This window comes from Morone saxatilis, unplaced genomic scaffold (genome assembly GCF_004916995.1).
Source record: "Morone saxatilis isolate NCDOM2014 unplaced genomic scaffold, NCSU_SB_2.0 Contig21, whole genome shotgun sequence".
NCBI classification, from domain to species: Eukaryota; Metazoa; Chordata; class Actinopteri; family Moronidae; genus Morone; species Morone saxatilis.
In genome coordinates this window covers 10,147,845-10,169,801 of record NW_023339774.1, presented here as the reverse complement: position 1 = coordinate 10,169,801, position 21,957 = coordinate 10,147,845, and the positions used below count along the sequence as shown (strand labels likewise).

Genomic DNA, 21,957 nt, shown 5'->3' with positions numbered 1-21,957 from the left:
CACCTCAGAGACTGTGTGTGTGTGTGTGTGTGTGTGTGTGTGTGTGTGCGCGCGCGCATGTGTGTGTGTGCGCGTGTGTGTGTGTGCATACCTGCCTCAGGATATTGTGCATAAAAAAACATATGTCATCTGCTGTCTCCCCACAATGTTAATGTTGTTGTTTGTCAGTTTTGATGTTGAGTTGATGGTCAGTGTTACACCTTATGAGGCCTAAATTCATATCATGACTGATGTGATTGTGAGAGCTTATAACAGAATGGTTATTGCAGTCTGTAAAATACTGACAGCAAATTGCACAAGAGCTCCGTATTTTTATTATCAGCGCTTGATAATAAGGTCATATGCAAGTTTTATTAAAAGCACAAATTTATGCAACTGTGTAGCCAGAACCTGAGAGGCTCACCCTGTGCTATAGAGCTCCATTGTTACAAACATAAGCGCTGTCATTTGTTTTGAGATACTTGCTACAGCATCACAAGTGTATTAATCCACTGCTGAAAATAGTCCCCAACAAATGCACTATTTACTCCTATTTGAGTAATGTTTGCTAAAAATGGGAATTGCTAAACCTTTTCTCAAAGGATTAAACTGCTTTAATATCTGTCTTTTTGTGACTTGTGTAGCATCCTTTCTTTGACCTACAACTTCTGTAGCTAAGAATAAGAGCAAAGCAGATTTTAAGTAATAGACAAAGCCATTCTCTTTGCACAGATAAATATCACATAGCAATTATTTTGAAATTCTTCGTCTGCAACAAGTACTCAGTGGACCTTTTAAGCATTGCTTGTTATAAAACATATGTATAAAAGGGTCATCCACTGCAACATTAAAGACTAATTCTAAGGCTTTATTGTAATGAGGTGGCAGGTTTTTATTTGAAAGTGTGCAGTCGAATAAGTCAGTAGAAACAGCTTCAGTCTTCATTTCTCAGTTGTTTGTGGAGGATGATCTTTGTCCCAGTGGCACACAGCTCAGTGTGATGTGAGGTAAAACTCACTTTTATCCAATCTAATACAGTGTAAGATAAAACGCACAATGGTGGATGCAGTTCCTCTGGGTGAACTGAGCCCTGCTGTTGCTCACCTGGTAGTGTGTACTGAAGTGCTGGTCCTCCTGTACCATCTCCAGCTCTTTGCCTCCCCTCACCAAAACTGTCCTCACCCCACGACCCGCCAGGTGGGTGTGCAGCTGGGAAGCAAATATATAGATTCCACCTGGAGGCAAAGCCTAGATAGACAAATGGGTGGATAGACAGAAAAACAGACTTTTTAAGGTCTCCAACCAAGATTTGTGTGCTTTAGGGACCAAAACTTTAAGAAATATGTGGCACAGCAGCTGTAATATACACCCAGCCTTTCGAACATTTGAACCATAAATAATGCAGTAAATGAAGGATTTTTTTTGTATACACACAGTCTGGGTACACTTGGAGGTGCAATATCCACTGAGGTAGAAGGTGTGTTGTTTGGGTGGGATAGCCATGATAGGAGTATAAACAAGGCCCAACTCCATGATCCCTGCATCATACCGCCTCAAACTAGGGGTGTAATGCAACCGTATCCCTGATGAGTCACGGCGGCCTGCAAGAAAAATATCATAGAACATTGAAATATGTCAAATACAGTCAGTTTACCAGTAAATCATATTAAAATAACTAAAATTAATTTGCACTCAACCAGGCTATGAAGTATGTATGAATGAATTAAAATCAATCATCTCTTCACTAGATACTGTTAATCTGTGGAGCAACAAATGTAAGACTCGAGAGGTGGATATGATAATACAATAGAAAGTTAGCAGAGAGATTATAATGTCACATAAAAACTGAACAGGTGTAATGTGTGTAATGTGTGCTATCTATGTGGTCCTGGTAAACAGACATGATGCTACTGTACATTTTATTCTGTTCTGGAGATATTTCTGAGATTGGTTTACAAACTCAAACCGAGAAGGTTCCCTGGTGGCCTATGGGTTTGATTTGCAACATCTCGAGTTCAACTCCAGCTAGGGAATTTTGTTGCATGTGATTCTCCACCTCTCTTTTCCTGTATTTCCTATTATCTTTCTACTTGCAACCTTCTAGATTAGAAGTCTAATAAAGGCATTCAATGCCCCATACACACTTTAAAAACAAATCAAACCAAGATCACTGAGCACACCAGTGTTTTTTTGGCTTGATTATTTGTTTCTAGCTCTGTTGATCTGCAGGAACGTTTCAAGGAAAAGATAAGATGGTTCACACAATCACAACAGAAAAAAAGATATGAATTAGAAGATAGATATGTAGGATATATGTGTATTGTGGGGTCAAATCAGGATAAAGGAAGACACACAGGCAAGATCAAAAGGTATACCTGGAAAATTTCAAATGAATCGCTCTGTTGAAGACTCATTGCTTTTTTGTGTGTGTGTGTGTCTGTATATAAGAAAAAGAAAACAAAAGTATATGCTTTGGGTCAAATGTGTGTGTTTACGTGTGCAGTGCATGTACCAGATATAAGGAGAGGGTTATGGTAATGGACCTCCAGACGGAGGAACCTTGAAGAACCTGGTCCGCCCATAGACAGCCCTGCATCAGGAGGATAGTAAAAAGCCTGCAAGCAAACACACACACACACACACACACACACATTATTCATTTTTCCTCTCAATTATGCACAACTGCTTTGAAGTTAGAAAAAGACTCTTCTTCACACATCGTACAGATGATTTAGAGCTGTAGAGTAAAAATGTTTTTGCAACTTATGCGCAAAAGTCAAAATACAGGTGCATTATGTTCCTGTATCATACAAATACTATGAGACATTGTATTAGAGATAGAGGTAATAGGAACAGGGACGATTTCTTTAAACAAAGCCACTTCTGTAGGTTGACATGCTGTAGTGAAAGGGACCAAACTTTAATCACCTGCTCAGTGTCATCATTCAAGGCAGGACGTTGCTCGTAGAGGAGAGGACCACGGGTAGGAAGGCCGCTCGTGGCATTCACGTGTGCCAGTTAAATGTTGAAAGACATGTATATCTGGCCTCTCTGGAGACTTGACAGGTGTTTATCAAACTTCCAGATGAGAAAGTTTGATTCCACCAACAGCAGGATCTCTTAAAAGTCGACTGCAAGCTTCCTCAAATCAGTCCCCCACCCTCTTTAAGAGGTGATCCCCTGTCTAAGTGGTATATCTAAGGAATCATTGCATCTTCTTCTCCATACTGCAGAGGTAATAGATTGCCTCTCTAGCTTTACCAGTGTGGTTCTCTTTTTGATGATGGCCTAAAAATAAAGACATGTCCACTCCAAATTCCCAACCACCCACAGAATTTGAAATTGTAACAGCAACATATTGTAAGACTGGAATTTTTTTTTTAACTGAATATGATGCATAAAACTGAATAGATTTATTCATGTCAATGTTAGTATCAACTACAGTATGTTCCTTGTTCAAAACCTTCAAATGTCTTTGAGGCCTTTTGGGGATCTATGAGCTGGCTGAAAAAATGTTTATTGATTAATTCTACACCGAGAAAGGTTGTATTCAACCTCAGATGCGTCCTCAGGGATGCTGGTTGAAGCTGTGAGGTATATTTTCTTTTTCTTCCTCTTTCACTCCTTGGATTCTGAACTGCTTATTGTAGCAAATTTAATTTCTGAGTCACTGCTGGCCCCATTGGGTGTTAAACTTTCACGCTATTATGAAGGAATGTTTATTTAATCTTGATTCATCATCAGTGTCTTCTTCAATTCACAGGGAGGTCACCATAAGCCACTTATGCTGATACTTACTGTTTGTAATGGAAGAAATAATTGTTTAATTTAATCATTTCATAACAGTAAAATCCTTTAGAGACTTCTCCTCTACACACACACACACACCTTTTTTATTTACTCTGATGCCATCCTGGTAACTGTGTTGTGCATTATTGTTTTTCTGCTCTTTCAAACTTCCCCCACTCTATTTCCCTCTTTCTCTCTTGTTTTGTGTATTTTTTATTTTTTTTGCAAAGCCACGTTTGCCTTCTGATGCGGTACCGAGGAGAATGAAACAACACTATTAAGAGGTGATGAAAGAGGCCTGAATATTTCCCACCTAATCTTGTCTTCACAGCTCACAGCTCACAGAAGGCATCCTGCTTGTTTTTGTTTGGCTGGCAGATAATCCAATCAGAGAGGGGCCAGGCTCGCTGTGATACAGTGGGGAGCAGAGCAGAGAAATATGGTGACAGGCTCATGGTTTCCTGTCCTCTTTGCTTTATGTGACGAGCAGACTGCTTGCTTGCTTGGTCAGCCGGCTGGTTGGTAGCCGTAGTACATAAGTGGGGTGATGTAATGCCTGATAGGTGACTGACAGACTAGCTGGCTGATGAAAAAAGGTGTGTTTTTCCTGCACTGAATAGTTAAGTCTCATTAAAGAAATGCAATGTTTTTTTATTTATTTTTTTAGCTTTTAGCTTTTAGCTGGCTGACTAGTTGACTAGCTGACTGTCAGGGCTGTGGGCAGTCGATTGAATGAGATTATCAGCCATGATAATGAACGTTTCAGTCGTATTTGTGTTGAGCAAGTTTGTGAATATTTGCATGTGAGTGTGCTTCCCACATACAGACTGTCTCCAAGCTCTTAATAGACTTGTGCTGTGCGTTGGATCATCTTTAAAAGGTTTTCTGGTCGCAGTTTAGGCTTGGATATTACTCGCGTAGGAGTTTTTTTGAGGACTGGACCAAAATCAAGCTTTATTCCAAACTCTCTTTCAATTAGACACCTGTTGTGTGTATTAAAAAACTTGTCAATGTATTTGTGTGTGTGTGTTTATTGGTGGTTTTTGTGTGGATGACATTCTGGTTAATTGTTCCATATTCAAGTGGCAATTTTAGGGTTAGGACTTTATTTTCACCATAAAAGTAGCACTGTTTTTTAGTTTTTCGTTTTGGGGAAAGGGAGTGAAAATAGCCAGTAGAAGATCCTCATTATGATAGAAGTAAGCGTATGTGCGTGGGTGTCTGTTTCCCATCATACCTCAGCACCCATTGCCCATGCAGCTAACACATGGCGGCAGAAGTTAAGCTTGCCCGGCTTCATCTTGTCATCACAGGAGCCGCTGTACTCTGGAACATCGCGGATATCCGGAGAACATTCAAACACTTCCATGTGATGCACAATGGCCTCGTTACCTGGAGTTACCACTGACTCATACTGACAGAAACAGAGAGAGGGGTGCAAAAAGAAACTAGTGAAAAAGAGAGAATTGTGTAGATTTATGTGTTACTACTGGCTAAAGGCTGAGGCAGTATTGTTACTTTTTAAGTATGTCAATAAAAACATCTCTGAAATTGATTATATGCAACATACATACACATACATCTTATTCTGTGGTAGGTTTCTGCACTGGATTTGTTCACATTTCATCACATTATATATACCAGATCTATTTCTGAGAGGAAATTGTGAGGTTATATGTTTGGTAATGTGTTTTCTTAAATTAAATTATTTCTAACCATGACAATGCGGCTCTTGTTATGTTAGGCCCAGCTGGTAAACAAGGAGCAATAATAGCTGCCTGTGCACGATCTCCATCTAAAACACCCACTCCACTGTGTGTAAATAAACTCTACGTTAAGTGTTTCCATTTTTAGAGGCATTTATACCATAATAATGTGGTTCTTGGGCATGTTTTCAGGCAGCTCTTGTATGAAGCACCAGTAGGTGGTCTCCTGATTTGGTATGATGACATTTGGTGCCACGACATCCAACGTCTGCACATCTGGAGGCAGGGTGGGTGAGGGTGTGTCGGGGCGCAGCATCAGCACTCTCTGCACTCCTGTGTGGATCCGCGACAGGTTCAGTTGCTCCAGCGAGGCAAGTGGTTGATCCAAGAATCCATAGATGATGTGCACAGTTCCCTCCTGACCAATGGAAAAAAAATCAGAAAATAAAACATGCTTCATAGCCACAAAGCAAAACATAGACTGCAGGACTGTGTATTTTAAATTAATAGTCTCTCATGATTATTATTGGGCTGAAAGGCCTGCTAAGGCAAACACAGAGAACTTATTATGTTGTCATAGTGATGAGTATTGGTTTTGTGTCTGCAACTTAGAGGTCTGATGTGGTACCATGGAAACCATAATCTTTTTAAGGAATGCTTCAGCAGACAATCATTCCAACTGTATTTTTTATGTTCACACCTGAAACCATGAACTCTCTGTGATCATCAGCCTTGTTGCTTTTTTTCATATCCACTAAAGACAGCAATAAAAATATCACAAAAACCCAGACACACACCCTCCCACACACACACGGGCATAGTGCAAATAACACTGCATGTGTGTTCTTTAGGTAACACACGCCTTCCTCCCATGTTCTCTGCTTCTTCTCGCCACCTGTTAACTGTCAAGTTCAGTTAGTTCAGGATTGACAGACGTTATTTTGGCTTTAGGCCATTTGCTTGCACTTTACATGCGCTCAGCTAGAATAGAGAGGGTAACATAAATGTAGAGGAGAAATTCTTGCTGTGAATCATGATTTGTATAGCACTGATCATTTGTATGAGCCCTCCTTCAGTAGTTAGAATACCCTAACCCTGTCAAATTTCTACAAACTTAAGATTCTTCAAAAAAAGAGGATTTTCTAGATACTAACAGAATAAAAATAAAAATAGACTATGAATTAGACCAGACACACATTCTGCTCCCCTGACATGAAACACACACACACACACACACACTGTGAAAGAAATACTTTACACACCTCAATGAGGTAGTCTCTGGGATCACAGGTACTGAATGGTCTTTTGAAGAGCAAGTAGAATCCATCAGATTTCTGTTTGGCTTCTATCAACTCGTAGTCTTGTTGGCTGTCCAATGAAACGTGACCCTCGCTGTCACTCCACGCATCCTGAAGGAGAAAACACACACATTACCTTTGACATAACTATAGATATTATAAACACCAATCAAAATGTTAAAGAGCATGTTATTATATTTTATTAATAGCATATAGTCATTATTTCAAGTTGGGCAAGATTAGATTGTGGATAACCTTTTCTTTACTGCGGTTTTGATTCACAATTAAAGTAAGACTCGTTATTCAACCATTACTGAATACATTTCACAGGAGATGTGTCCATGCAAACCAGGTTGGAGAGTTCTAGTGAATAATACACAGAATTTGTTTTAAATACATATTCTGTAGAAAAAAAGTATCCAGTCATTGTTTTTGTTTATTCAGACACAAAAGGAAGCTTTGTGCTCAAATGTAACTTGTCAAATAAATGTCCTCAACTAGAGGAAAACTGTGTTGCTATTATTTTCTTAACACCGTTTTAATCGATTGTTTAACAGTGGATTATGATACAATGAAAACAAAGAAATCCGTGAAACTGTGCAGTTTGTGTTGTGAAACCTTCCCAACCTAGTATAGAAGACTCCACTTCTCTGCCAGGAGGCTTTGCAACAGCTCAGTCTATCCGCTTCTGTTATGTTTCTCACATTCATATTTGTCCAGAATAGCACCTAAGATCTCTCTCTTTATTTCTGTCTCCCTCTCTGTCCGTCTTATATAACTGTTCTACAAAAAATATTCTGAAGCCAACGATTTTGAAAATACTTACAGAATATATAAATCCAAAAAAATTAAATGTGGGCAGTATACAGTATGTGTTATATATGTTAGATGTCTGTGTACATACTACACTAGTTACAACATCTGCTGACAGACAGAGTCATGTCCTGACTATTAAAGTTTATGTATAAAGTTTTTGTTCTAGTTGTGTTTAGGTTAAAGTTAATGAGGTTAATATGGTTAATCGGTTAGCTTTGCTTTTGTTGTAGTTGTAGTAGAGTCTGTTTTCTCACTTGCCTCTCTCTTCCATAGCTATGATATATTGGAAATTCTTAATTCAAGTCTCCACGGTCTGCTTTGAATATATTGATTTAAAAAAGGGATTTTAGGAGGTCCATGAACTAGAGCATATCTAAAATGTGCCTGGCTTTGTGAGGAGCTGCGTTTGTGTGTTTGTATTTGTGTGTATATGTGTGTTTGTGATATGTGTGTGTGTGTTTGTGATGTGGTGTGTGTGTGTTGTTGTGTGTGTATATGTGTGTGTTGTGTTGTGTTGTGTGTGTGAGAGAGAGAGAGAGAGAGTGAGAGAGAGTGAGAGAAAGAGATCAGCAGTGACCTTTCTTCTGCTGGTAGTTTTACCCTCCTGAGGGAAGAGAGACAGATGGGACAAGAGGAGGAAGGCAGTCGGATACTGGAGAGGAGATCAAGTTAACAAGAAAGTACAATGATGTGTGTGTTACATTATGATGGTTTAAATTGAAACTACAGAGGTGTGGTACACTGGGATTTGGGTAACTTTTTATTATTATTTGGGGCTTTTTTTGGGGCTTTTTTTGGGGCTTTATTTGATAGTGAAGCTGAAGACAGACAGGAAAGGGAGAGAAAGAGAGCGGATGACACGGGCACCTTGGGACTTTTTGCCCATAAAAATGATTTAACTACATTTATTTAATTACGTTACATGTAATTACGAAAAAGTTCGTTATAAAGCACCAAAATGTACCAAAACTATAACTTCATGTTTGTTCCTGCTTGCTCCCTCCCGCCTCAGATCAAATCACAGTAGAGTTTTTGTGTTTTATCTCTTATGAATAAGTCAATTAAACTTTATGAACGGAGAAAATTCTCCCTTTTAATATATGCCTGTTATTATTTCATGCATACCAATCAGCATTAAAAGAAATAGTAATATAATTTTTACTGTGCATGACTCTGTTACCCATTACCACAGTGACAGACAGATAAGAAGCAGAGATGTCATTTAAAAAAAATAATTAATAGGAAAGATGAATTTTAGAATTGAATGCAATGGTTTTAACATTCAAAAAATGGTAATAGTTGGTCAAAATTAAGTGTGACTTTTTAGCAAAAGAGATCTGCCCCAGCAGGCTCCAACAGTGTGAAGACTTGATACCCGTGATAACATTTAGTACCTATTTAACAATTAAATAAATTAACATGCTTCTTGTTTTTTTGTTTGTTTACAACTTTTTTCCTCAGTTCGTATCGCAGTCAATGTAAAATGAGATTTATTTTGTAGATTAACATCCTTTACTTATGTTTACTGTGATCAAAGAAGTAATTGAGAGAATATTAATTTTATGTATTGAATATTTTAATCTCTCTATTTCTAGGCATTGATGAAAGGAACTACTTAACACTGCGCACAATGCCTATAGCTGAGTGAACAGAGGAGTGATCAAAGGGAGTGACATGATATTCAATATTTTGGCAGTCATCAAAGAAGAACAAGAAGCTGTCAATGTGCTTTACTTAACTTATGACCTCATATTAACCCCGGCTTTCTCTTGGCACTGAAACAAAAATGTCACTGTGGTCAGACAGCATAAGGTTAATTACTTATTACAGATGGCTTTTCCCCTTAGTTATGTTTTTTAAAAAAATACATCAGGAAATTTCAGGTACAAATATCTGAGTTGAATTTGTTGGATTGTGTGTGTCAAAATGAAAATGAGGCATTTCACACATCTAAATCAGCACAGGATTCAATTTTGATATGCTAATATCTGCTAATGATTCCCCGATGAACTTCAGCTATTAGTGCAGTTTGAGTGATTTCCAATTAGCAGGGGCCGATAACATCCTTTGTGACTATGTGATCATGAAGCAAGCCGTCCACCAGCTCCTCGCGCAAAAAACACCAATCTCACGCCCCAGGGACCACAGACAGATGAGGAACACTAAGAAAGAGGGAAACCTCCACTCCTTAAGGACTTTCATGTAATCCCTGAGCATTTATGAATCTGACAAGTGAACATTTGAGGAAAATCGGAAGAGAGAGTGAGAAACCTGCTTCATATCCTCATCTTTTTAGAGGCAAGCAGTCTGGCTTTTTTAAAACATTATCTCCCCAAATTCTTTTAAATTCTGCATTTGAAAGAATAAACACACATTCCAGAGCCGCTTACCCCAAAGTAGCTTTTAGTTCCTGAGTTCCACAGCACCACCACATCAGCGTTGGTCAGCTCCCCACGGTCAGACATCCCCAGGACCACGCCATGTTTGAGCTCTTCAACCCTCAGCTCCATGTAAATCTCCTGGTCCGCATAGCTGATGTTCCAGGCCAGCTGGAGCTCCTCGCGTGGGTCAAGGGGCACACGGAAGGGCATGGGGAGAGGTGGGAGAGGGCTGGAGGGGTTTGATTTAAGAATGGACACCTCGACAGCATTGGTGGGCGCCTGATACGAAGCCACCAAGATGACCATTAGAGCAGCCAGGGCAGTGAAGTACATAATGGTGACATCCTGAAGGCGAAGGTTCCTATTGAAGAACCTCATGATAGCCCCTAATGATTGTTCTTTCTGATGGATTTCTTTTCACCTTTATTTTGTCTTCAGTCTTCTTCCGTCTCTTCACCCAGAGTTGATTTGGAGTTCAATCAAAAAAGTTGTGAGGAAAGTTTATTCTTCAGCGCTGTTGTAACAAAAACTTACTGGTTTTCTTTTGCCTTGTCAGCTCTGCTCTTCTTTCTGGCCACAGAAGACTTAGTATCTCCCACACGGTGGTCAGGTGAGGTTGTTTATTCTTTTCTTCCCCGTGTTCTATCCTCTCAGGTCCTCATTTTCTAAAAAGTTTAGACTATCGCTAACTTTCCAGTCTTTAGGTTTCTCTGTTTCCAAGCCCTTGTGGGTATTCTCTCCTTCTTCTGTGCAACTGCTCTGTCTTATCCCCCTCCCTGGTTTTTAAGAGACTCCTCCCTTGTGAGTTGTCTGTTTTTATCCAGCCTAATGGCATTACATTTGTTGAGGAAAATTGGATTGTATCCTTTAAGCCCTGGGGTCAACCATGATTCTGCACATCTGCCAGCCCCTAATTGATCCAAATTCAACCATGGACATTTTCAACGACAATCTGCTTGGACTAACTAAACTTTATTGCTCGCTCCATCTCTGTCTTTTTTCTTTTGCTTTGGTGAGCATGTATCATTATCATACATTTTTCTGTCATTTCCTGAAAAAAACAATTCCACACACTATACCTCTCACCTGGCTTGTTGGGTATTTGACTCAAAGCAGATTTAGGGGGAAGCAAGCACTTGTGGAGGCGTAAACAAGGCATTAATGCATTAGGCCCCTTCCTTAAGCCACCGCCTTAGGCTGCAGAAGACCTAATCAAACTGTCAATTATGGGTTTTGAAAGCAAGAGGGACACATTGGTTTGAAAGGTTAGTATAACCCCCCCAAGAAAAGTGTGTGTGCTTGTGTCCATGTGTCATGTATTGAAGCAGGTATAAGAAACAGGTGAGTTACACTGGACAAATGGATTTTAATGGATTTGAAGAGAAATGAAACACTTCCCTTCGGCTTGTCCCTGCCTGCACACACTTGACAATCACTTGTGTAAAAAGATTACAATTAGTGAGCTTGACATGACACAAAATCAGGACTTACAGCTAAAAAACATCCAGAAAAATCTAATTTAATGACAGCTGAATTCCATTTAGTTGCTTTAGTTTCAAGGTCTTGGTATTGTTCCTGCTGACTCACTGTCACACTGTCATTATTTACTGGGACACTTGAATAGAACAGAGCCACCATTAATTTCATCAGCAACATTAGGTTGTTGTTGTAAATTTGATCTAGTATTTGAGTTGGTTGTGTTTTGAATCTTTTGTGCTATTCTTTTGTAGTTTATTAGTTTATTTTGTTTTTATATAAATGTGCATGTTTATGTATATATATTTATATATAAATACGCAATGGCCATAGATGTAAACAAGCAATGATAGGAACATTTATGATTAAACATTGCAATATAGTATACAAAATTGAACTGTGCTTTTCCTGCTGTGAAAATCCACTGATATGGTCTTTTCCTCGCCTTTATTCAGTTGGTGTCTTTGGTTGGTATGAAAACCTGCAGGCTGTTGTCTCGCCATGGTACAGAGTTTACTGCAAATACATATCTTTTCATGTCCTGTTATATAGGAATGATTCAATCAATTTTAAGTTCCTGTAAACTCCAAGGAAAGCTCATCATCAAATGTGCTGTAGAGTGAATGCAAATTCTGCGTGTGTTGGATTCAATTCTGTACATGACGTCAAACCATTGAATCCTTTTTCCGGAAGAGGCTCATAAATGAAAAGGTTTGGATGTGAGCAGAAAACAGAACAGAACAGAAAGGCACAGACTGGTATCGTGTTGGTTAATGTAATAAACTCCCATAGTCCCTTAGTCCCTGAGGCACAAACAGACACGTGTGTCCTTCTAATGTCTCTGGCCTTCACCTGAGGCTCAATAATCTTTTCTTTCTCTATTTTTTTTGTTTCTTTTCATCTTTTACACCATCTCACTTCTACCTCTTTAAACTCTCTACTACTGCCGATCATTCTCTCCCACTCTCTTCCTGCCTCTCTTACATACAGACTTATCTTTCAGCTGCTGCTCCTGATGTGTCAGCAAACATAAACGAGACACGACGCTGTAAAGTCGGCTGTGATCCGGAGGGAATGACAGAGAAAGAGGGGGATAGAATGGGGGATGGGTGGGGGAGAACAGATTTCGGGAGAGAATGATGGTCCTCTGTGTAATCATGTCTGTGTGGGTTTATGCAAAAAGCCTGGAGGGTCTATCTGACATTATCCTGCCTAGAACAATCCAGATATTGCCCCCAAAACTTTCCCATCATGCTTTGCAAACAGAAACACACACAGCCCAAATAATTAGGCAATCTATGTAACAAATGATCCATAGCTTATAGTTTTATGTTTTGTGGCAGGTGTCACTGTTTTCTGCTATGATTTGCATTGCATTTAGGGTCTGATTGCATTATATTATATATATAATATAAATCAATATGATCTAATAGTCTTGATTTAGCCCTTTGTGGCCCATGATCTCTTTTTCTTCTCTTTACTTATAGGACAGCATTTATTTCCAGGTATGGCCAATACTTTATATTGTCCTTTTATTTACACAGAAGAGAGACAAAATAACATTATAGTAGTACCTCTGAATATAATAATCACACAAAAACACCAGACACTACTGCCTCAATAAGAGAGAGCTGACTCAACAACTTTCAAGTTTCAGACAAGTTTCATAAAAATAGCTGGATTAACCTGTTAGGAGGCTTAAATTGGCTCCATTTGAAGAAAAAAAGAAAAAGACTGGATTAGCTGGAAAATGCATTGTCACAAAGCTTAAAATACAAGGCTGTTTTTCTGAGCTCATGAAAAGTTTACTTTTTTAGAGATATGTGGTTCTCAAAGGACAGAAACACTACAAACATATAATGCTCTTATAGAATGCATTTCTGTAGATTAAACCAGGGGTGGATCAGGGGCCTCACACTATGTTATACAGCAGGGCCAAGTACTGGGGCGGTTTAAGGGTCCAACACCAGAACAATTTGAGTATTAAACACTTAATTTCCTGCATTATGGCAACTTTTCATGCATGTAAATAACCGCAAAGCCTTCTTACCTATCTTAAACTTAGCTAGATACTCAAGCTCACTAATATTTCATGCATCAAGATTACTGTCAGTAAATTCAAGGTGTGTAACTTTGAAAAGACAAGATCTAATCCACATGTCATCATATTTTTTGGCCTGACCCCAGCCTGTACGGACACTACATGCACACTAGGTGGATATCATTACCTTCCAACAATGCTTTGCAAGCTAGCTAACATTAGTTAGACAGTCAGAAGTTCAGCAACAGCAGGTAAATGCTCATATAAACATTAAGTGTTTAATCGTAACTTACCATGAAGCTTGTGTGGTGTCATTTGTCCCATAATGTCAGGAGGCTCTCCATTTGTGTGTGCAGTCAAAGATCATACAGGTGGTTAGATCCCTTCCAGGTTGATACTTTAAGTACATTTTGCTGATAACACTTAAGTCAGCTTTTGAATGAAGTATTTTACTTGTAGTGGAGTATTTTCAGTGTGTATCTGAATCCTTCTTCACCACTGTCACAGAAGAAGAAACCAACCAGTATCCCTATACAGAGATAACAGAACCCGACCCCATTTAGTTTGCAACAATTTGATTAAACACAACTTTTATTGTAAAAGAGCTTCAAACTGTATTTTTACATGGGACCCACATTGTTAGGTGATAATACATAATCTGTCAGTTAGATAGATATTGTGCTTAAAGCAAGTCTATGCAACATCTGCTGAACAGGGGCCATTGTGGACACAAGTGGAAATTACAGAATAATGATACAATGTAGTGTAACAGAACCAGGTAATGTTAGTTACACAGCAATATCTATCTTAAGTTTACTAATATCAGGAAGTGTTAGTCACTGTGAGCTATAGACCAAGTAAGGCTGTGACTATAAAACTGTATTGAATGAGCATGAGTGTGTTTAATTGTGTATGAGTTCAACTTTTCAATTACACGCTGAAGATTGTGTTATTTCTTCTTTATAAAGTTACATAGTTTATCTTTAAAGGACACATAGGAGGATCTATTGGTAGAAATGGAATATAATTTTCATAGGTATTTTATCATTGTAAAATATCAGAAAAAAAAAAGAGTTAATTTTTCGTTACTTTGGAATGACCTGTTTCTATCTACAAAGTGTGTCCTCTTCTTCAGAATCTGCCATGTTAAACCGCCATGTTTCTACATTCTGGCTCTAGATAGAACTAGATGCCACTAAATACTACACACTGGTCTTTTAAGTGTTTGCAAATTCCTTAAAGTTTACTGTAATCACCAAATTCAGTGAAGCTGTGGTGAAGCTGGGACATTCCTGGACCCTAGGAGTCTGTGATCCCAAGGCAGTTAGCTCACTTTACGTGTTTGGTGATTCAGATTTGACAAAAAGATCATACTCTGTGTACATCCAAAGAAAGCTTTCGCTATTAACTTATTTTGAGCAAAAAATATTAAAAACTTTTAATATGAGTTGAGCTGCCTTTCCGACACACCTCACCCTGCATGCATGTGAACACAAGCACACACAGAAAGGGAGAGAGAAAAAGATAAACAGAATTCACCTCGACATGACCGATCCAACTATCTCAATCTCTTCAAATATAAATATTTCAACGTTACACACTCTCATAGTGCACTAATCTCCACTTCTGTGAATGTGAGTAATGAATGTGATAAAAAACTCACACTGCTACTCTTAACGTTGCCTCAAACTGCCCCTCATCTGATCTGAATTGGAGAGGCCAGCCGTTGTAGGGGTGGATTGGATCATTAGAAGAGACGCTGAGTGAAGAGTTTGGAGAGGAGAAAAGGGAAAAAAGTGGTGAAACAGTTTAGAATCAGAGGCTGACCGCTTGTAATACTGTAACACAAAGAGAGGCACAGAGATCACATGAGAGAGAGTAACAAGTAGGAAACGGTCACATCAGTGGATCTTTACATGTCCTGTAGTCAAAGGTAGAGTGATAGAGCCAGAGAAAAAGGACAAGAGAAAGAGGGAGGTACACAGAGAGAAAAATTATCCTCCCAGGGACAGTTGTGTATGTCGTCCTAATGGAATTTAATGAACGTTTTGTTCCAGACAGAGGGCCGGTTTGTTTTTCCACCTTGGCTGAACCTTGGGCAGAGGACAGGTGTAACTTCTTAATTATCTTTATAGAGTTGGCTGTCACATATGCATATAGCTTGGGTGATTAACTGCACTGTGACTGTAAGTGGGAAGCCTAATGAATCTCCTTTAAATGCTGCAGCAGCTTCTGGTTTCCAGTGTGGTAGGAGGACACAGTGAAGGTTGACTTTCTGCTCTGAGGCTACGCTTGGCTGCCTGATAGTTGCAGAGAGTTTTCCTAAAGGACGCACACTCCCTCTCACTACCTCTTTGTCTCACTGCTTGTGCACTTTTTCTGTTCATTCTCTCAGACTTATTTTACATACAAGTCTGCACAGCCTAGAGCTGTTCAGTTTGTTTTGATGTAATGAAAATTTATAGCCACATCCCCCCTAATAAAAACTCACAGACTTCTGCTTGGAAGTCAAAGAGGGGCCCCTCATCCAGCATCTTGTCCCTCTTTTTTCTTTTTTCTTTTTTTGTTGAATTCCCCCCTCTTGTCTCTTTTCTCTCTAACACCCATAGCCAATCTGAGCTTGCGACCAAAGCGCCATCTCTCAGGCTGCACACTCCAGGCTGCATGCACTCACTGAGTCTGCAGGCGCCTCTGAATTTAAAGCGCATTTTCACTCGTCTCCGCACAGTGCCGGACGTCGCTCTGCAGGAATCAGCAAATACACGGAAATCCAACAACCGTGCATCAAATATCCAGGATACAGCAGCCCTGTATTCTTTCGGACTAGCCAGCTACAGACACTTCACAGCCCCAGAACGACCGGCCGGCTTGTTTTTTTTTCGTCAAGCATGGGATGCAAAGAGAGAAACATACTAGTCGAAGGGAGGAGATAAATAGACAGAAAGAGAGAATAGAAAAAGGGAAGCGTGCACAGGAACAAAAAAAAAAGCCCCGCATCGATTGTGCCGCTGAACCAGGAGCGGCGCTACAACAAATATCTGACCTCGACCCCCTCGGACGGTGGGGGAAAACTGGTTGTTGAAATGGAGATGTCGAGATTTTCCATCATCCCGTCTCCTCCTCCAACACGCACGCTGCTGAGGCTGCTGATGATGATGTTTGCGTAGGAGTGCTTTATTTTGCGGACAGCCGCTGGTAAAGCAGCCTCTACTGTTCAAACAACTCCAGACAAGCGGTGGATGGAACTGTGCGTGTGTGTGGCTGCCTGCTCCAAACACATATTTACAGATATTATTAGTATTATCAGGCAGTTATTAAAGTCCGGCTCGTTTTCTTCGCCTTTGGAGTGTTTTTTCTGATGTCTTTTTGCGAGTTTGGAATTGGACAGAACATGTTTGGCGTGCGACTGACAAGAATGTGTTGGGAAAAGTAGTCCAGAAGCAAAGAATAATGATATAATATATTTTGCAAAGGACGCACCTGCTATTTTGTTCAAATTAACAACTAAAGAGGATCCGGCCCAGCGGGTCAAGCTCCTGTTGTGCTCTTTACTTTGCTGGCATTGGGGGGCTTTATTTGTTACTGGTTTTATTATTCAGTGACTGAGGTCGAGACAAACTACAACTAGCAGAGGTTGGGACCTGAGCTCCAAGGAGCTACCTCTACCCTTGTTGTGACCCGGTGAATTCCTCTTATCTCTGAAGGTAAGATTCTTCACCCTTGTGGAGAAATGGTTAATCTTCTGCTCCATTCCCTCATGCTTGTGTTTTATTTCTATATTGGTTTAATTGTGGCAAAGGGGATACATCTGGTTGTTGAGTCATACATGCAACTACGAAGTTATGCTTCTAAAAAGAACCCATCTAGATGGACTGGAGACAAATATGCTTTTCTTATTTCACCTACAACATTTATAATTCATTATATTTCACATATACACCCACCATTTATTACAATGTGCATATATAGCAGAGTGTGTTTCTAGAAGATTGAATGAAATCACAGCCAACATACAGTCCTTAGAATTAACAGATTTAGACAAACAAAAAGACGAGAAAGAGTGGGTAAAAGCGAGGGAGAGGTTCTGAAAGGTGCTTTGTATGACAGACTTGCTGGCTGGCCGGCTTGCCACATGCTGACAAAACAGCATGGCTTGTGAGCCACAGCTACTGTCACCAACTGTTAGCCATGGTCACATCCAAACTGTTCGCTTCAGATATTTTTAGGCTGGGTGGAAATGCATCTCAAGCAGCATTAGGGCCGTGCAACACGAAAAACATTCTACTGAATGCGGTTGAAATGACAACATGTTTCATCCAAGGGAACACACAGGATGCAACCCACCACTCACTGGGTGTTTTGGAAACACTGTGGTGGATGGAGTAATAACTAACCAGCTAAAATGTGAACCCACAAGTGTGGCCGGGAAGATTCAATTGCTGCTTCTACAGTATTTAGGTAATATTTGCTGTCTCTACAAACAGCACAGGGGAGCAGTTAATTGGGCCCAGAAGAAGGAATTTGCACAAAACACATTATTAAAATATAGATAAATACTGTAGTTTATTTGTAAGAGTGATAGGGGATAGTTGGGGCTTTATACACCTTTCCCTGTAGTTAAAGTATTTTGGTGTTATAGTTGAGGGATGGTCCTCATTTTTTATATATATATATATTTTTTTGGTAGGGGGTTTTTCCCTTTTTACAATAAGGGCAGCTGAAGATACACAGGAAAGGGGACGACACACAGCCAGGAGCCACAGGTCTGATTTAAACCCGTGGCTGCTGCAGCAAGGACTCAGCGTTTGTACATGGGGTGCCAGCTCTACCAGGTGAGCTATCCGGGCGCCCCAGGAGGGACCTCTTTTAGTAAAATACATTAGAAAATATATTATACTGTCCAGATTGGAAAAAAAACTTATTTGACTGTATAATCACAATGTAATACAACATCCCTACTTCTAGTATCAAAACTCCATTATACTGCTTCAGTCCAAGTTTTAGCCCTAGTTCATGCTCCACTGTGTGCTTAAACTACCAAATGAGGGATCATTACTCTCTATTGTGCTCGTGTACCAGCAGACGTAAGTAGTATTGTAAGTAAGTATTGATCTTACCCATGCTAATCTCCCTACCCCCTCATCTTTTCCTCTTGAACTAAAAAGTTTGAAATCAAATCTTACCACCGATTAAAAAAAAAAAATGGAGAAAAACAATATATGCAGATGCTTCCATACAGAGTCACTGAAGGTATGAAAATGATTGTGACCCACATGCTATGGCCTTCGCAGTCACCATATCAATAACACTCTCCAGCACTGTCAACAAAACACAAAATGAGGCAATATCTGTTGGAAGAACATGCTTCCATTTCATCACACCAGCACTTTACAAAGATGCTTAATGTAGGTTTTTCCTTTAATTTCCCCGGAGGGGGGGGGGGAGTACACTTAGTCAGATATAGATACCTGGGAGTCCTCTGGTGTATGGGTGTTCATTGATCTACAGTGGATTCAGTTATGATGTCAGTACAGATGTTATTTTTAAGTCATGCTAGTACCGCCATCACAGTGACTGGCTCTTAACAACACACCATGACAGTATGACCAAAGCTAGTAGCCAATAGGGAATGACAACTGGGACTAGATTCATGTTGTGAACTGAAAAGAAAATAAATACACAGACACTGGGCTCTTAGAGGGCCTACAATAATGAAAAAGACAAGGCGGGGCTTGTGTTCCCATGGCGACTTCCTCAGTGACCCTCGGAACAACCTTGGCCCCCTGGGAGATCAGTCATACTCCTGCGTGCACACACATACACACTCACGTCCCCCTCAGAGCGTGCCTATGAGTGACTGTGTTTCTCGTCTGCTTACTGCTGCTGCTGCTGCTGCTGCTCTCAGTCTGTACAGCAGGGGAGAGACGAGGAGGAGAGCGGAGGAGAGGGAGTTGAAGGACAAGCAGATGAGTGGGATGGAAAAGCAAATTTCAAAGACAGATGGGTGATGAAGATGTAGAAAGGTGTGGAGAGGAGAACGCATATAAAATAGGGAGAGAGGGAAGGAGAAGAGGAGGCGGAGGTAGGGTTCAAACACTGGCAGAATTGTCAAGACTGAATGCAATTACAGAGGCATCATATCCACTTTTTTTTCCCCTGGGCATTTAAAGTGTACTCACATATCAGTGTAATTACTTTTAAAATCACAATTGGGAGGAGGGATCATGATAGATCTGCTGTGGTTGAGATAAAGACGAGAGGTGGATGGATTGAGACTGGGGGAAGGGAATATGGCTGCTCAATGATCATGTTAAACAGTAACCACCCGTTCCTCCTTTCCTCTACCCGTCTCTCCTCCCCTCCCCCTCGGCACCACACTCTGCTCTCCCCTCGCAGCTACACCCTGACATGCTCACACATCACGCTCACGCACAGATGGGTTCCCCCTCAGACACCAATATCACGTTCAGACACACACACACACACACACACACACACACATATGCACAAGCCGTTGGTCAGCTGCCCTCATCCCAATGAGTGATTGTAAAAAAGCTCATTCCAAAGAGTAGAGGGGAGGTGAGGGAGGCGGGGAAGGAGAACAGGAAGAGGGTGAGGAGAAACAGCAGCAGAATAACAGCTGCTGTTCTACTGTGTCCTTTCCTTCCTTCATTACCATGTGTGTCCAGGAATTTTCAAGCACATATGATATGAATCAAGTGCCAAAAATTGTGTTAGTTAATAGGTAAAAAAATATTTTTAGTGTGATTAAAGTAAAGTTATTATGAGTTTTTTCCTAGATAGATGTTGTTTCCATAGTTTTGGCCATCATTCCTGCCATTACATTTTACTACTCTGGAGAGAGGATGGCATCACTAGAAACACTTAAGAATTAGGCCAAGCAAAAGAATATCACGCAGGTTGTAAACAAACTCCAGTTTATCCCAGTTAGTTTCCAATACAGTCAGTCATGGCACTAAAAAACTGTATGCTCACAATCACAGTAAGAAGGCAAAGGCAACGTTGATCTTGGAGGTAGCTAGTGGTAAGTGTTCTCAATGGACAATAATTTAAATATTTGCCTCTGTTTGAATTTCTAAATGAATATTACAACATGTTGAAACTGGGGATGCCCTTATAACCTGTCAGACTGTGTGACCACTTTTTACTTTCCCTACTGGAGCTCGCTGTTGCTGTGTTCTCAAAACTAAGCATTTGGTAAAATTAGTCAAATGTTAATATAACTTGCAGGAATGGTGGCTGAAGCTACAGAAATAAGACATATGTCCAGGGGCGGGTCCAGATAATTTTCTGGCGGGGGGCACAGGGGTAACAACAATTAATCTGGGGGGGCCACCCAAAAGTAACAAAACTGAAAGCTGCCACTTCAATTTATATTGTACAGTTACACACTGTTTGTTTTCATCTTGCTTTTCTTGGCCACATTAAATCTGCTGGGTGTACTCTTACCAAGTGGTAACACACAGAACACTAGCATGTTTGCTGTAACAGAGTTAGCAAGAAGTTAGTGCTTCCTAGCTCTGTACAGTGAACATAGCAGTGTTCTGTATAGTATAATCAGTTTTAATCACCTTAAATTTTTACAAATGTAAACAACAATATCTTTAATTATAAAATAAATAAATAAAATAAAAATGTAAATATACACATTATATTTCACTGGAGGTCATGAGGCGGTCTGGCCTTGGAAATCGTTGGCCTGTGTTAGCTGTGGCCATTCAGATTGACTACTCTCACACTCTGCTGGTCACATGCCCTCTCCTGCTACTTTCTCTTCTTTGTTTAGAAAATGGAGATTCCTACTCCCTCTTGCTCCGTTCATTTCACTGTAGCTACTTCTACAAATGTTCACACAACAAATGCAAGGCAACATGCTTATCTACTGTTTCTCGTACCAGCCACTCACAGTGGCACCACCAATGATAATGATCACTCTGTTCGTTGACTGCTTAATTATGTCCAACGGATGTAATTGGCAATTAGCATCCGTTGTATGCAATTGTAATTGGCTAGTTACGAAACAGTGAAGAGTGTTTACGTTTATCCAGAATGGAGAGCTAACTAAGTAAAACACACAAGAACAGTTTCCATGCAATTGAACCAAATTTAGACCCAATGGAACAGAAGTTGCAAAACATTGTTGTGGACAGTCTGAAAGAACCTGTAGAGTTCTGTTCTTTACGCATCACGGTGCAAAAAAGTCTGTGACTGGTGAAGTTACACAAGTTCATTAGCGCAGCCGCGGAGCCATTTCTGAAATAAAAGCCTTCATGAGTTCTTAAAACACAGTCAACTGAAACAACTATCACTCCAAGATGTGTTCATATATGAAATGTAAAATAACTGTCAAGGCAGAGGTTATTTTGAAATAATGACACACTTGATTTGGCTACCAACTATCATTTCCCATTAATACAAAAATACTTTATTTAATATATACATGGTGCTAT

The 21,957-nt window shown here is 40.0% G+C and overlaps 2 protein-coding genes across 2 annotated transcripts in view; one reads left to right on the top strand and one right to left on the bottom strand.

Moving 5' to 3' along the window:
• The window catches only part of dbh (dopamine beta-hydroxylase (dopamine beta-monooxygenase)), a 14,255-nt gene extending 3,555 nt beyond the window's left edge, over positions 1-10,700 (bottom strand). Inside the window, exons 1-7 of the mRNA XM_035668301.1 lie at positions 9,979-10,700; positions 6,737-6,883; positions 5,635-5,892; positions 5,006-5,182; positions 2,492-2,594; positions 1,414-1,580; positions 1,084-1,227 (exon numbers count right to left, since the gene is read on the bottom strand). Coding sequence (XP_035524194.1) covers positions 1,084-1,227; positions 1,414-1,580; positions 2,492-2,594; positions 5,006-5,182; positions 5,635-5,892; positions 6,737-6,883; positions 9,979-10,347 — 1,365 coding nt within the window. The 5' untranslated portion in view covers positions 10,348-10,700. The remainder of the gene's footprint in view (positions 1-1,083; positions 1,228-1,413; positions 1,581-2,491; positions 2,595-5,005; positions 5,183-5,634; positions 5,893-6,736; positions 6,884-9,978) is intronic.
• A 5,459-nt stretch (positions 10,701-16,159) lies between these two features.
• Positions 16,160-21,957, top strand: part of fam163ba (family with sequence similarity 163 member B, genome duplicate a) — a 29,424-nt gene continuing 23,626 nt past the window's right edge. Inside the window, exon 1 of the mRNA XM_035667485.1 lies at positions 16,160-17,190. The gene's annotated coding sequence lies outside the window, so the exon portion shown is untranslated. The remainder of the gene's footprint in view (positions 17,191-21,957) is intronic.